Raw genomic sequence first — 17118 nt, forward strand, 5'->3', positions numbered from 1 at the left:
GTAGCTTGTTGGGAAAAATTCTGGCGTCTGTCTCCTGCAGTGCTATATGGCTTCTCCCTGACTCTGCCCTTCTTTCCCCCGGCATTCAGCTTAGTTTTCCCCACATAATTAAGTTCTGCCCTGCTATTGGTCCGAAGCAGTTTCTTTATTCACCAGTGATATTCACAGCATACAGAGGGGAATCCCACATCACCTCCCCTTTTCTGTTTAAATGGAAAGGAAGGTTTTAACTTTCTTTTTTTTTTTTTTTTCTGAGACAGGGTTTCCCTGTAGTTTCTAGAGCCTGTCCTGGATCTAGCTCTTGTAGACCAGGCTGGCCTCGAACTCAGAGATCCGCCTGCCTCTGCCTCCCAAGTGCTGGGATTAAAGGCGTGCACCACCACCGCCCGGCGGAAGGTTTTAGCTTTAACATAGTAAAATTACATATAGCAAAACAGTTATCAAGCAATAATTACTTTATCTTTTATCATAACTAAGGAAGTCTATAACTATAACTATAAATTCTTTAACTCCATCAAAGACTCCAGAAGGATATAATATTACCTAAGTAAGCAGGAAGTGCATTTTAGGCAACTTCCAAAACTCTAGAAATGACAGAGATATCTCACTGCCTGGACAGTCACCCAGAGTTCTTCTGTGCCATTGGGGCATCCAATCTTCAGCCTATAGACCCATAGTATTTGGCAGACTTTTCCATGAAGCAGGAAATTTTAAAGACAGGTCCACCTATATTGGCAGTTTGTCACTCACTTTCTTCTGTGTCCTGCAGAATGTCTACCAGAGTCTTTCTTGAAGCAAGAACCCCAAAGGATTGTCTAACCTTTAGGCAAGTTGAGCAGTCTTTTCTCTGCAGGTCCTGCAGGTCCAGTTTATCAAGCAATTCAGGCAAGAACAGTTTCTTGCTCAAATGGCTAACCTACTCCATAAGGAACCTCTTTGATGACCATCTTCCTTTTGAAGTAATTGGTACTGCCAGGAGCAGATGTGTCTCATTGTTATAAAATGTTCTAAGTTATTAAAACAGTTTAAATGCCATATTCTGAAGGTCTCTGAAAGATTTGAAGAATATTTATCTAACTGAAATATATTTCTATATATATAGAAAATCTAACTAACATGACTACATGTTTGACTATTATCTTTATTATACATTATAGTTTTAAATGAGCTGCACAGTACCTTAATCAAGAGCAGAAATATACATATAACAAAATTGGCCTAAAATTTGGATTAATAAGGCCAAGATCAATACCAATGAAAATTATTCATCTCTATAGCATATCCCCCTTTAAATGTAAACAAACATTTTAAACAATATTTGGGAATATGGGCATAGTTCTCTAGACTTCTTCCTGCTGATTGAGAGCGCTGTTAATCAGGTTTTTCATGGTGTATATCCTGTGTGCTAGGTTCATCTCAGTCAGCAATTGGGCAAAGTAATTTTGGGGAGGGATGTTCACAGTGACCTTCCAGAGGATCTTGGTGCATCAAACCATATTAGTCTGGAAGCAATCCACAGGTTCTCATTCTCTGTGGAAACAAAAGAATGACCCCTCTCTTTTCCAAAGCAACATATCCTTAGATTCAAATTTTGAAGACAAAATACCTTTAAAGTGTGTGTGTGTGTGTGTGTGTGTGTGTGTGTGTGTATATATATATATATATACTTTTTCTATATATAAGTTACTATATATATGTTACTTAGCTCCTTCATAGTCAAGAAATTCAAAGAAAATACAATAATATACATAATCCAGACTCTCTGCATATTACATCTTTATGTGACTTGTTTTCACTCTATTACTTTTTAATATTTATTTTATTATACTCTGTCTCTTTAAAGACTTTACCTTTTTGTTTTTAAGCCATTACTCTTTTCCTTCTCTCTCCCAAGCCTACATATATTTATTCAACACTGTGACCCATTTAGATGTCTTTTCCATCTGAATTTGTCTTTATTGTGTAATTATTTTATGACCAGAAGTGCTTCTTAAAATGCTAAGCCCTTTTTATGAATTTAAGCTGCACCATTGCTAGGGGAACTACAGCACTGCATGCTTGCCCCACCCAGCCCAGCATGATGGAGCTGTTTGCTTCCTCTGAGAGCTATGCTCACAGCCCCATTTTTAGGCACACAGCCAGTCTCAGTTGCCATTAAGCAAGTTGTAACACTCTCTTCACAAACCCCATTTAAATGTTCCATAGCCAGACCTCCAGAAAGAGTCAGAGTTTGCGCTGGCAGCATGGCCCAGAAAGCCAACATTTCAAAACTGCGCGGCTTTTTTCCTGCTACTACTGAATCAGGAAAACCTCTCTTAAATGAGCTGCAGCATGCCACCAGCAAGCAAAACCCATTTGGGAAAATAAATGCAGCTAAACTTTGTTTTTTAGTGTCTAGAATTCCTTTCCAAGCCCTCTCAGGTTTTACTAGATTTAATCTACCATGTTGGGCACCACTCAATAGCATTTGAAAGGGAAAACATACAACAAGTAAGTAAGTTGCAGGTCTCAGCTACCGTAGGGAGAGAGCTGGATAATAGAAGGCCAAGAAGGCCCATTCAAAAAGCCTTCACCATCCATCCACTAGGCTTCATGTCCTATAAGAGTCAGGGGTCACTGGACTGGGGTGTGGGAGAGCCTTACAAGAGAATGAAAATGCCTTGAGTATCAGAATAATGAGGCTTGGGATTCTGGCCAGAATCTAGAGAAGGGAGATGGAAAAGGGGCAAAAGAAAAAAATTATTGCTCTGTGAGTCAGAACTTAGAAGAAGGTGAAAAAGCTTGGCAGTGAGGGTCTGCAGGCAACTGGCTTAAGAGGAGCTGATAGGGTACATGAGAACATATCTTAATAAGAGAATGCTAGCCCTTCCATTTCTTCCGTGACTCCAGGTGCATGTTTATAACATTAGAGTACCTATCTTAAGACTGTAAAATAAGAGTTTTCCCTCATTACAAAAGGTTTGCCAGCCGTGACTGGGCAAGGACTTTTGCTGTCCACATCAAAGGGTATTGTCACACTCTGACCAAACTATTTGTAAAGGAGGTTTCCAACCATAAGCCATGCAGTTTGCATCAGAGAATGTTACTATGTCGGTATTTGTCTCCAACATGGGACATACTTGCTGTGTGTATTAGGAAAGATATTACCACCCATGGATCATACCATTTTGCCAGAGAACTGACAGAAATATGCATATCTTGTAACTGGTGCTTAAAAAGCTGATGGCCACAAATGGTCCCTTTCAGTCCCTTTCTCTCTACTTGCCATCCCCGACAATTCCTCCTTGAGGGATAAGAACCTTCATGACCATAGAGGAGTAGATGGGAATGTTCAGTTCTTTATCTCCTGCTGAGTAGGATTTTAGATACTTCCTACTCCTGGCTAAATAAGAGTGGGCCACAGGAGCAGAGGAGTAAAAGGCGGTACATTCTCTATCCAAAGGTCCTGGCATCTGATAATCTTCATCTGGGGCACTGGCTGGATTCTCTGATGCATGATCACCCAAAAGTTGGGTTTTGAGTTCTGGTGGGGGCACGAGTAATCACAAAAGCTGTCAGATAGATTAACAACAAAAGCTGAAGTGGTGGATCATGGGTCCACAAATTTATTTATGTGTCTGAAGTCGTATAGGATTACCTGCTCTATCTGAAAAGATCTCTTTCAGTTCTCCTCATTTGGACCACCAAAAAGTGTAGCAGTATACTGTATAGAGGATCCCTGCTGCAAGGTCTTTGGTACAAATAAAAGAATTTCAAGATGGATTCAGAAGGAAACTCCAGGATCTTTCCATTGGAGTTCAGAGAAAGCCACAGAGCAGGCCAGCTGGAGGTTTTGGCGACCTCTAGAAGTGACATAGATAAGAGGATGAGAAAGTTAATACTTTCTGCATTAGAGGTCAAGAAAGCAGAGAGGCTCTGATTGGAAGTCTGTGATTGCTATGCCAGGGCAGGAGTCCTTAAGAGTGAATGTTGCTAGTGTTAACACAAGAAGGACTAGGATTCAGGTCGTTCCTAGGAAGAGAAGGAGAAAAGTGCCCAAAAAGTTGCAGGGAATTTCTGCTGACAACTGTGTCCTGGTTTGTTGTTTCCTAATCCATCTTTTTTTTTTTTTTTTTTTTTTTTGGTTTTTCGAGACAGGATTTCTCTGCAGCTTTAGAGCCTGTCCTGGAGCTAGCTCTTGTAGACTAGGCTGGTCTCGAACTCACAGAGATCCTCCTGCCTCTGCCTCCCGAGTGCTGGGATTAAAGGCGTGTGCCACCACCGCCCAGCTTCCTAATCCATTTTTTAAAACTTTTTATGAGTTTTATTTTATTTGGGGTTTTCTTTGAGAAGCTCTCATAAAGGCCTCAAAATCAGTATGTAGCCTGAGCTAGCCTTGCATTCCTGTTCCTCCTGGCTTTACCCTTGAGTGCTGGGAATGCAGGCTTTTTAATATTGTATCTTAATATCTAAACTATCACATATATATGATGATATACAATAATAAAAAGTCTACAGCTTGCTGAATATCTGTCCTGTGTCTCTTTTTTTGTTTTATTTGTTTTTTGAGACAAGGTTTTGCTGTATAACAGCCCTGGCTCTCCTGGAACTCGCTTTGTAGACCAGGCTGGCCCTGAATTTACAGAGATCAACCTGCCTCTACGTTCGAGTGTTGGGATTAAAGGCGTGCCCTGTCATGCGTCTCATGTGAAATCACCACTCAGAAGTCTCTCACCGAGTTCAAAGGCAGCTTCCATTCTCACCTGGACATGGGTCTGCTGTTTTGACCTTACAGAGATGGAGTCCATGGTTCTCGCACTTCGTGACCAGATCACAGAGTGCATGCCCTCTGACCAGCTCCTCCGGTCACTGCTTTCTCTGACTCAGATGCCAGGCCTTCATCTTTTTAGGGAGGAATTGCCGAGTCAGTGTATTTCAGCCCTGCTCTTGTTTGTTTGACAATGAACTTTTGGATTTAGGAGAATGTAACATTTAGAACCCAAAATACAAATATCTTGCTGTTATTCTAATAATTATTTCTATATTAAAAACTTCACACAGCGTTACACCTGCTGCCAGTACAAGGTCATACACAGAAAAGGCAAGGTTAGAGCCTACATCCATACCCAACACAACTCCAGACTTGGCAGCAGACTGTGTAGTCCATTGCATTATGATGGCTATATCAGTCTAATCAAATATCATGAATGGATTATTTTCAAATAGCAGTGGACATGTAAATGTGAATTCCTAAAAGTAGATTCTTCACAGTTTAGGCTCTTATTAGTTTGGTATATTAAGGCCATTGTTTTAACAAATGACAAAACTGAATAAAAATATCAAACTGAGTTATGTGATGAGACTGTAATGTTTTGCTTAGACTGAGGCAGGATATAAATGGTAATTCATACTGTGTTTATCAGCAAACTCCTTATAACTTCTAAAGACCCATCTTATATCAGATATGTACTGATAATTGTGATAACATTGTGTTAGGTACCATGACACATACTACTTAAGATAGATAAAATTTGCTTTGTATAGTTTCTCAGAGAGCCAAGTACACAAATAATTACAATTTTGAAAGTGCATTACGTGGTAAGGCCAGAATAGTAACAGAACTTAGAACATTCAGGGAGGAATATAACAAAGTTGGCATTTGAATTCATTTTAAAAGATAGGTTGAATTTAGTCTTCTCAGAGGTAACCGAGGAGTTTAGAAAGAAGTTGGTGTAAATGTTGTATGTTGGACAAAGCACTTAGGAGGTTGAAGCAAGTTCATAATCAGCCTGGGCTACATAGTGAGACCCTGTCTCACCATCCAGCCATAACCAATAGAAGTACTAGAATGAAACAGGAAAAAAAAAAGATAAAATGTGGTTGTTAGCAGAAGGTAGTCTTCAAAATTATAATTATATGCTTAAAGGTTATATGTTAGATATTAAAGGGCCTAATCTAATATATAATTTTATATGTTAATCAGTAGCAACAATCCATGAAACAGAATATTATGCCATAATCAGAGTGACTTTTTAGAAATAGTAACTGTGTGTGTTGGTTCTATGGGAAAGGAAAACTGGGGTTAAGATGTAGGGAGGGGATGATAGAGAAAATTGAAATATAAGATAATAAGAATTAAAGTACAACAATTGTGTCAGGTTTGGGTGTGAAAGAGTGACAGATCTATGATATGAGCACCAAAAAGTATGTCATCAGTGGAACTTGCTGACCATTTATATGTGAGAACCAGGGGATAAGAATGAGCTAATAACTCCATTTGTTTCATTAGTATGTTTATGAATGATGATTTATGATTAGTATGTTTATGAATGACCTTAGTAGATATAGGGAAATAAGAAACCCTTATTCAGGAGATAGGTTAGATAAATGAGTGGGTGGGTGGATGGATGGATGGATGGATGGATGGATGGATGGATGGGTGGATAGGTGGGTTGGTACATGGGTGTATAGCTGGATGGGTGCATGGATGGATGGATGGATGGATAGATGGATGGGTGGGTGGATGGATGGATGGTACTTTAGAGCATGCAAGTTAAAGGTTCTGACAGGTACAAACAAAGCTATTTGAAATATCTGCAGAGCAGGAGAGGGACTTGAAATGTTTCTAAAGAGTCATAACTGGAGCATGACAGTGATTTTGGCCACAGTTTATGGATGATAGGGAACCATCTCACCCCTCTCCTCGTACAGATGTAGGAATAAGAATCTATTACTCGTAATAGGAAATTCCAGAAAGCATGTCAAGCAGTCAGTGGCTAGCACCACAGCAAAGAGCGTTTCAAGACAGCCTGGGTCTGGAGATGATGCAGTAGTTCAGAGCACTGGCTGCTCTTGCAGAAAACCTGAGTTCAGGTCTCAGCACCAACATGGGCCATCTGTAACTCCAGTTCCAGAGGATCCAGTGCCTTCCTCTGGCCTCCATAGCCACAGCGCACACTGCTGCATATACACAGGAACAAACAATCAAACAAAATACACATCTTTAAATTCAAAATATAAATGCATATCTTTTAATCATATAAATTATAAGGAACAACTGTAAAAGTGAAGCTTAAGAGAGAAATCTCCCCATACATTAATTTTCTTTTATCTAATCAAACAGCTCAAAAGTAGAACCTGAATTTTGTCATGGAGCAAAAGTTTGAGGGAAGTGAAACAGGACTTTTTGTTCTCAAGGTTAGCACCTGATGCATAACTTCTGTATTTTAATGTTGACAGCTTCTTCCCTGTGATTCTCTAGAAGCAGATGAAGTGGGGAAGCTTAAACAAGAGAGAGATGCTGCTCGAGAGGAACTGCATGTGCTTAAGGTAACCTCGTCCTCGACTTCCTTACATTTCCTTGTAAAAAGACGTCATCCTGTATTGCATTCTGAAGTATTGCTGCTCATTTTGTGATTTATCAGAGTATGTTCGTTTCAAACAGGACCAATCGTTTGTTTGTCTTTAGAGAGCAGAGCCGTCCTTTAGTTCCTCTCTCACTTTTTCTCACTTTGTGATAGTGCATAAGATCCCATGTGCACAGCAGGCTTTCCTCTCGTGTCTGACCCGGTTCCTCTTCTTCCTTCTCTTCTCTCACATTGGTGGCAACAGCAGGTATAGCCGAGGAGCCAGGTAAGCAAGCTGTGGCAATTTTGAATCCTCTGATGTTTGTCGGAAATACATTTTTTTTCCAGGTGCAGGGCCATGTCTGTGGGAAGATGTGTTTTGCTAATGCATTTGAAACTGTGTTTCAGGAGAGAACACATCACATACGCTCCAAATGCACGATAGCATTGTGATTTGCTCTCTATAGTAGCAAGCTTGTTCTCAATAGAATACTGGGTTTAATTCAAATTCTAACTTTCACAGGAAGTCATTATATGTTCCAAGAGAAGCAACATAATTACACTATGATCACTTTACAATAATAATATGTATTTTAAAATTATTCTGTTAGGTGAAGTTCTCTAGTTATTTACTTTAGTTTCATTTGGTATAAATTCTTGTTCAAAAGAGAAATACCCTTTTCTTTCTACTATTGCTTTATAATGCAGTCTTTAGAGGAAACCAGCATTAAAATTTTTAGCATGTCCTCTTAGAGAGTTTCTGAAGACAGCCCAGCCAAATCACATATTTAAAAATAAGCATATATGTGTAGGGGGTCAAAGCCACGCAGGAACTTCTGTGCCATCTTCTAGCTTTAACTATAACCCTAAAACTGCTGCCCAAAGTGAGTTCTTTAAAAAGTTATAAAGAAGTGAATATGCGTTAGATCATGCATAGATTAGATCTTATAGAGCCTCTTTATTACTGCTCGGCTTCTGTTTCTCCCATGCTTTGAGATGAATCATGGCAGCTTCTAACACAGCTCTCCCGTGTCTTCCATGGTAGGGATCCCATACACCAGCAGCTTCTCCTACAGGGCTTTTAGCCAGTTCTCTGTTAATGGATATTTAGGTTATCTCCAGTTCTCCATTATCAAAATGAACTCCAGGGACTGGAGAGATGGCTTAGCTGTTATGAGAACTTTCTCCTAGTCCAGAGAACCCGAGTAATGTTCCCAGCATCCACATCAGCTGGCTTGCAGCTTCTATAATTCCAGTTCCAGGGAATCCAGCACCATCTTCTGGTCTCCAAGGCCACCCACATATATTTGACATACACACAGTAGATACTGTAAACTGAGACTCTGCTTTGGCTTCCTGACCATCAAGACCTGAATAATCACACAAAAGCTATATTAATTACTACACTGTTTAGACTATTAGTTCAGGCTTCTTATTAACTAACTCTTACATCTTAAGTGAACCCATTTCTATTATTTTATATTTTACCATGAGGTTCATGGTTTGTTACCTCTTGCTTCTTGGACAGCTACATGACGTCTCTCTGACTCCGCCTTCTTTCTTCCTCTATCTCTGCTTGGATTTTCCATCTTGCTATGTTCTGCCCTGCAATAGGCCAAAGCAGTTTCTTTATTAACCAATGGTAATAAAACATATTCACAGCATACAGAGGGGAATCCCACATCATCTCCTGTTTCCTGTCTAAATAAAAAGGAAGGTTTTAACTTTAACATACTAAAATTACATATAACAAAACAGTTATCAAGCAAGAATTACAGTTACAATATTTAGTCTATTTGTATCTGGCAAAATTAAAGAAAACTGTCATCTATTTTATCTTTGTGAGCTTAAGGTTTCGTATCTAATCTATCTTTTATTATAACTAAGGAAAACTATAACTGTCTTCAACTACCTTAAAGACCCCAGAAAGATATAATATTACCTAAGTAAACGGGAAGTGCATTGTATGCAACTTCCCAAACTCTAGAATTGAGACATCTCACTGCCTGTACAGTCACCCAAAGTTCTTTAGTAACATTAGGGCGTCTGTCTTCAGCCTATAAGCCCATATGTGGCAGACATTTCAGTGTAGCAGGAAATTTGAAAGCCTGTTTTGCCTGTATTGGCAGTTTGTTAGTCACTTTCTTCTATGTCCTTCAGAATGTCTGGTAGTTTCTCTGGTGGAGCAGGAACCCTGAAGAACTGTCTCACCTTCTTTTGGCAAGTTTGGCAGTTGTTTTTCAGTGGGTTCTCCATGTCTAGTTCATACAGCATAACATCAAGCCATCCAGGCAAGAGCAGTTTTTTGCCCAGTGGCTAGGCTTGTCACATTGAAGGAAAATTCCATAATGAGTTTCTTCAATCCCCATCAACCTCTTGAGGTAATTGTTGCTTCCAGAAGCAGACCTGACTCACAGTTTAAAAAGTCTAAGTTCTTTAAGCATTTTACATGCCATATTCTGTAGGTCTTTGAAGTGTGAAGTGTATCTAACTGAAATATATCTCTGTATATCTAGAAAACCTAACTAACATAATTAAATTTTGATTATTTTAGATGACTATTAATCTGCATTTCTTAACTATACATTATATTTTTAAATGAGCTGCACAAACACAATACCTTAAACCAGAGCAGAAATACATACACACAGTGTAACAAAATCAACCTTAAATTTGTATCAATAGACCAAGATCCATACCAATGCAAAGTATTCATCTCTATATCATATCACCCTTATTTTTTTTAGAAATTGTCTGTGACCATTAATCATTTATAACCAACCCTTTTCAAATGAAAATAAATGTTTTTAAGCAATCGTTTTTTGAATTTGGTTGTAGTTTTCTCCAAACTGCTTCCTGCTTTTTGTTGTTGAGTGAAATAGTTTTAGGGTTCATGGAGCTCTTTCAGGAGGTTTTGTTTTATCAAACTACATTAGCCTGGAAGGAGTCCACAGGTTCCCATCCTCTATGAAAACAAAAGCAGAACCGCCTTTCCAAAACAACATATCCTTAGACTCAAATTTTAAGGTCAAGATATCTTTGTTATGTTAGCAGCCCCCACAATCAAACAATCAAATATCTCCCTGCAGTTAGCTCATTAATAGTTAAAACTTCAAAGAAAAGACGATAATTTACATAATCTAGACTCTGTATATTTTCCACCTTTACATGGCTTTTTAAATACTACTTTTACTGTCTCTTTAAAGTCTTTGTTTTGTTTTTTAAAACTATCAATAATTGTCTTTTTCTTAAGCCTACATACATTTTCAAACACGTTGTGACCTGTTTATTCTGTCTGAATCTGTCTTCATTGCTTATCTGTAATTCTTTTCTGATCACTGCTTTAAACTGTTAAGCTGGTGTGGCTAGGACCAGAGTGGCCACTTTGCCTGTTGAGGCTACCCAGCTCGGCTTTCAAAAATGGCAGAGGCCCATTTACTACCTCCTCTGGGAGCTATGTTTACTGCCCCACCTCAGGGAAACAGTTGGCCCATGCTACCACCAAGTAACATGCAGCACGCTGCCCACAAATCCCATTCAAATGCTCCTTGGCAGGACCTCCCAAAAGAGCCAGAGCCACAGATGCGATCAGCATGAACCAGGAAGCTGTCTCTTAAAGGAGCAATGCAGTTTTTGCTGCTAACACTAAGGCAGAAAGCCTTCTCTTATAGGATCTGCCAGTAAACAGAGCCTATCTGAAAATATGCGGCTGTCAAGAACCTCTAATTGACTCCCATTTCTCTGGGTCTAGAAATCCCCCCTTTAAAAAAAAAAAACTTCCTTAGGCTTTGTGTGAATGTACCTTGCCAAACACTGGGCACCACTAATATCTTTGTAGATGTGTGGGTAGGCAGTTGTGAAAGTTCACAGTAGACCTGTGAAAATGGAATTGCAATATTAAAGAATACCAATGTAAACCATTCTGTATATTTCTCCCAATTTTCTTGCATAAGGCTTTAATAATTCTACTCCTTCCAAATATAAATGAGCTTCTCACAACTATGGTTATGTTTTATAACTCTAAAAGCACCACCTTTTCACAAGTTTGTGTATCTCAATGGAAATATAGAATTCATTTTTTAAATTATTAGTTTCTTATTGCTCCCTTAGAATAGTCCTGTGGTGTTGGTCACACTGGTAAGACAGCATTGTCTCTGTGATTCATCGTTAAACAAACAAAACCCACAGGTGTCAGAGGTTTCAAAGGGTCTTAGATATTTTTCATTTCTCTAAATTTTATCACCATTAGATTTAATGACATATTTTGAGTTTTATTTTAATGTCAATATTAATTGCTAGAATTTTAATTTAAAACTATGCAGGTTACACTCATGTAACATTTAAACAAGGGCCCATGAGGAGCCGTTCAATCAAGATCACCTTTAAAGTTCATGAACTGTAATTGAGAGTATTTTAGTGTTGTAAAACCTGAAGTCCCAGAATAAAAAAGACTTTGCTCTCAATTTCCTCTACATTAAGTCTTTTTTTCTGAGACCCAGTCTTTTCTAAAGTTTCATAAGGTCTGGAGGGATGTCTCAGTTTTTAAGAATGCCTGTTGTTTATACAGAGAATCTGGGTTCTATTCCCCAAAACCACATCATGATTCACAGCCATCCAAAACTCCAGTTCCAGGGGATCCAGTGCCCTCTTTTGACCTCTGTGGGCAACAAACACATATCTAGTACACAGACATACATGCAGGCCAAACACTCATATGAATAAAATAAAATGAATAAACTTAATTTAAAACTTAAAGATTGTATAAATAGTATATCAAACAATAAATATTTTGCTTGAGATAATGTTTGTATTTTCAGTTATTATACCTGTTGCGCTACAGGTATCTGCATGCACACACACACACATACACACACACACACGGACATGGACATGGACACACAGTGCAGCAGAGCTTGTTAAGTGAGGATCGTAGAGTAGAAATGGCCTGCTACCCATCATCATCCTTTGACAGCTTTAGCCTCTGTGTCTCACTTGAGGTGCAATAATCTCAAAGTACATACTTGATTTAATTTTAGGTTCAAAGATGACAATACTTACCATTATGTCATATTCATCTACATATTTCATATTGCAGCTATAATAGAATATTCTTTTCGTGAGTTAATTGTTCGAAAATGGGCTAAAATTACATTAGGAAACCCAGTCTTTCTTTGGTATGATTAGAGCTGTTTTATGTTCACCTCAGAATAATAAGGCACTTTGTCTGGTAGCTCTTTGGTAATGATAGCTGTCAACCAAAATTTAGTTCCTTTTTACCAATTTCAATACTGACTGATTTCTTTTGGATCTCAGATTTTGATATCATAGAACATTAAGATAATAAAGAACATTTTCACCACAATTATACGTAGATGACTACTAGCGAATATTATCTGAAACCAGCAAAATAACCAGGAACTGCATTAGGAGATTTTATCAATTTGATGTTTAGGGAATAAACTTTGAAACAGAGGACTAGAAATCGTACTTTGTGTCAAAATGACATGTTATTAATTCAGTGGTTTTTAAACACAGGAGAAATTACTTGAATCAGAGAAACATAGGCAACAGCTAACAGAAGAGCTACAGAATGTGAAACAGGTAAGTCCTTGTGGGAGTAGGGTGTGAGTGGGGATGGCGGGTACATGGAGGGGGTACATGAGCCTACCCAAGCTTTTAAAACAACAGTGCTTCATCATATCTCAGGGTTTGCTGCTGAAAACACCCAGAACTCTTAAGAATGAGTGTTTGGAATTTATACCCACTAGAGTCCTGCTCTGTTACTCAAACAAGATTTTACAACTCTGCCATGGCTTCCATGGACCATAATGACCAGTCTAATTGCTTTTCTGTTTTTTTTCCTTTCGTTTTTGTTTTCTCTTTCTTTTGTTATTTTTACTTCAAGATTTTAGTAAAGACAAACCCAACAAGCCCTCTTCTCTCAAACTGCACCAGAGAGCATTGTTACAGTTAGTTGTTGATAATAAATGATTAAGAATTTGCTTTCACTTTCTGTAGTCTTCACCAAATTGGAAATAGATTAGAAGAAGACAAATAGCAATATGAAAAAGTAGAAGCACAAACACTGGATACACTCTGAGCAAGAATTCAGTGTTAATAGAACCCTGTTAGAGATCAGGGGTGGTTACTTGATTCAGAATCCCCCTCACGCTGCCTTCATAGAAAGCATTAACTTGGCCAAGAAAACAAACACACCCACACTGACTCATATCCTTAATATGAAAGTAACAGAGACCAGAATAAGCCTCCAAAAGTACATCAAAATAAGTCCAAAGGCTGGCCTGCCACTGAACCACGGCTAAGTACACCAGAGAAGGCATTAAGGACTCTGAAAGGAGTAGGGAGAAACAAGAATTGATGAAATAGAGATGAAATCAGCCCCAGAAAGAAAAGGTGTCATACATAATGTCCAAATCCTGAACATCGGTCAGGTCTTGATGGCTCTCAGCACCAGGATTCAGAAGAGTGTGCACACAGAGGTAGCAGCCGCTGAGAGCCATTGCTTCTGGGGAAGCATCAGGTGAATTAGAGTTAACAGAATATCTTGGACCAGTCAGTGATGGGAAAGTGTTGGCAGAGACTGCTTGTTCATTTCCCAACTGCCCAGACCCAAGATAATCACAGAAACTATATTAATTGCAATACTCTTTGGCCAGTCACTTAAGAATATTGCTAGCTAGAGCTTATATCTTAAATTAACCCATTTCCATTATTTTACATTTAACCACAAGGCTCGTGGTTTACCAGTATGGGTACCAGCGCATGGGTGTCTTTCCCCTCTAGCAGCTACATGGCATCTCCCTGACTCCGCCTACTCTCTTCTCTCTCTGCTTGGAATTCTCACTTTGCCCTATTCTGCACTGCAATAGGTCCAATGCAGTTTTTTTATTAATCAATTGCATTCACAGCATACAGAGGGGAATCCCACATCAAGAAAGAAAACCCAAGAACAAAAGGAAGGGTCTTACAGAAAGAGAAGACCTACCAATCTGCCCACTTCTCACCCTGAGACCATCAGTTATATAACCCGTAATGAACCTACACAGAAGAGGGTGCTCTTGACCTAAGATCTTTCTATAAAATTATTTCTAAAGCGGAAATAAAAATTCTGAATCCTTACTAAACTGCAAAAGTTCATGTGACTTAAAGCTTCCATCCTGGTGAAATGCGCACAGCAATTAAATAACAAAGTGGTAGACATTTATATTCGGGTGCACTGGGAACATGACAGTAAATTGTATTATTTCTTGAAGAAATCAGTCAGAACAAGAAAACGCTAAAATTGAGAATTATTCAGCCAAACTTTCCAGAATTAGAATTGCAGCCTTGAATGAACAGCCTCTCGGAGGGCCCAGAACCTTCCACCCTCACCATATGTACATTCCCAGAAAGATGACAGATTTCAGGATCGAGAGGTAAACTCAGTTACGCCTGGAGCAACGTCATGAAGTAAGAAAGTGCTAGAGTTGACAAAGCCATACTATGAGGAGCTGCCTGGCAAGGGCTTCTGTGCTTACATCTGGAAGAGCCAGGACATAAGGCACTAATCATGGTCGTAAATGATGCACCGTGGAGTGATGATAACTCCCAAGTTTGTACCATATATAATTAGATTAGCTAATGGATGGGCAGAGAGGAGCACTCTGGCTCATGGTGATTGTGGCGTGCTGACTGGAAACAGCAGCAACACTGCTAGATTTGGAAAAAAGCATTTTGAATGTTTCAGTAAGGATTGAATTAGGGGCAAATTAAGATGCTAAATTTAGGAGGAAATTTTAATGAACAAGATATCTACATAGTTATGTAGTTTAAAAGTAACTCTCCAAACCACTGCTAATTATAAGGGAGAAATAGTAATTATGCAGTGGAAAATTGAGAAAACAGTTTGATGCTAAAAGTTGTCCTCACCAATGAAGAAGTCATTTTCACTCCAAATGTGATATCCCGAAAAGGACACAGTGTCACCTGTGTGCTATTCTGACTGAGCGCATCGCCTAGGTCTAAACTTGGGGCACACCTGGGAAGGTGCGTGTATGTGTGCAGTATTTTTCAGAACCCTCCCTCCCAACCTGATAAAAAAAAAAAGCTGCATATTAAGAGGAGTTAAGAGACAGGAAATCTAAATAAATAGCTGCTCCTAGGCTGGATCCTATACTGGGTTGGGGGGATACGAAGGACATCACTGGGTGATGTGGCAAATCTGGACTGCAGAAGGCTGATCAGACTGATGAAAGCGCTGAACAGAACCTGGGACTCCTGGACGGACCAGAGTCACCTGTCTTTATTAGGAATCCTGTTGTGCTTAAGGATAAAGGGCTATGATATATATAACTTACTACACATGGTTGAAAAACTACATGCATGCGTATATGTTACATACACATACATACACATGCTGAATATAGAGGAGATGGAAAACATCCAATATTCTTGCAACAGCTTTTATATATCCATGCTTTATAAGAATACCTTGTATCTCATTCATGAATGTATTGGCCAAAGGCTAAATCTAGTATGTTTGGTAAATCTGGGTGTAGGATATAGGAACATTCTTATTATTCTTTCTTTTCCTTTAAGTTTTATTTATTTTATGTGTGTGAGTGTTGGCTTGCATGTCCATATTGTACCACATGTACACCTGTTTTCCGAGGTCAGAAGAAGCTGTGGATTCCATAGATCTCGATTATGGATGGTTGTGAGGCACCATGTGGATGATAGAAACCAAACCTGAGTCCTCTGCAAGAGCAGCAAATGTTTTTAACCACTGAGCCATCTCTCCAGTCCCTCCTAATGCTATTCCTGTACTTAGGAAAGAACTTATGTCCTCTGTAGTTCAGGCATGTTTTCAGCCTTACTCTGTAGCCTGAGCCGGCCTCAAACTAATGACAGTTCTTCTGCCTCAGCCTCCAAAATGCTAGGATTGCAGTTCATTTTTTTTTGTTTTAGATTTTAATTAAAATATGTGAGGGGTGCACATGTGCATGCCTGTGTGCACAAGCACGTGTGGTGCCTGAGTGCATATGGAGGTCAGAGGACAACTTTAAGAGTTAGTTCTTTTTATTCTGCTTTTGGGCTCTAGGGATGAACTCGCGTCATCAGGCCTGGCCATGGACATCTTTACCCTCTGGGCCACTTAACTGGCCCCTTTTAAGCTTTTTTCTTTTATGTTTTCAGTATGTGTATCTTCAGTATGCTTTAGATTTCAGTGTTTCTTTGTGTTCTGAAAGTGGGATTTATGAATCTTCCTACTTAAGTTTTATGTGTAAAGTAAATTGAGGGATGTTCTCACTATGTTTAATAAAGCTTTCTGCTTTTCTAAATTCTTGGGGTGTATTAGTTGTTAAATACCAAGTACTTTTTATGTAATCATTACATTAAGACTGACAAATCCAAGAAAGAAAAGAAGGGAGAAAGGAAAGAAGAACCAACAGTTGTACTGTCTTTTCCAGCAATGCCTACCCTTTCCACATGAGGCCTTCCTGTATTTATTTCTCTGAAATGATGTTTATCAGTAAGTCATCTGTATTAAAACTAATATGAATAAACGGGAAATGAGATAGAGATAAAAGTGTGCCGAGTCAAGATTCCTCCTCTCCTGTGACGATAGGTGAATGTGCAGAAGCATAAGTGTAGGAGATAAGAGCTCACTGAATGAGTGTCAATTTCAAACTCCCACCCTTTCTCCATGTTAGCTCCATCAGGCTACTTTGCCTTCCTAGACCTGCATTTGATAATAGGATTCTTCCCAAGAATTTCATCAGACTTGAGTGAG

General features: G+C 39.0%; 1 protein-coding gene across 4 annotated transcripts in view; it reads left to right on the forward strand.

Moving 5' to 3' along the window:
- Nucleotides 1-17118, forward strand: part of Stxbp4 (syntaxin binding protein 4) — a 155353-nt gene that overhangs the window by 51998 nt on the left and 86237 nt on the right. For all 4 annotated transcript variants that reach the window (XM_038325747.1, XM_038325749.1, XM_038325750.1 and 1 more), the window contains 2 exons: nt 7219-7308; nt 12861-12926. In XM_038325747.1, coding sequence (XP_038181675.1) covers nt 7219-7308; nt 12861-12926 — 156 coding nt within the window. The remainder of the gene's footprint in view (nt 1-7218; nt 7309-12860; nt 12927-17118) is intronic.

Source organism: Arvicola amphibius, chromosome 4 (assembly GCF_903992535.2).
Source record: "Arvicola amphibius chromosome 4, mArvAmp1.2, whole genome shotgun sequence".
NCBI classification, from domain to species: domain Eukaryota; kingdom Metazoa; phylum Chordata; class Mammalia; order Rodentia; family Cricetidae; genus Arvicola; species Arvicola amphibius.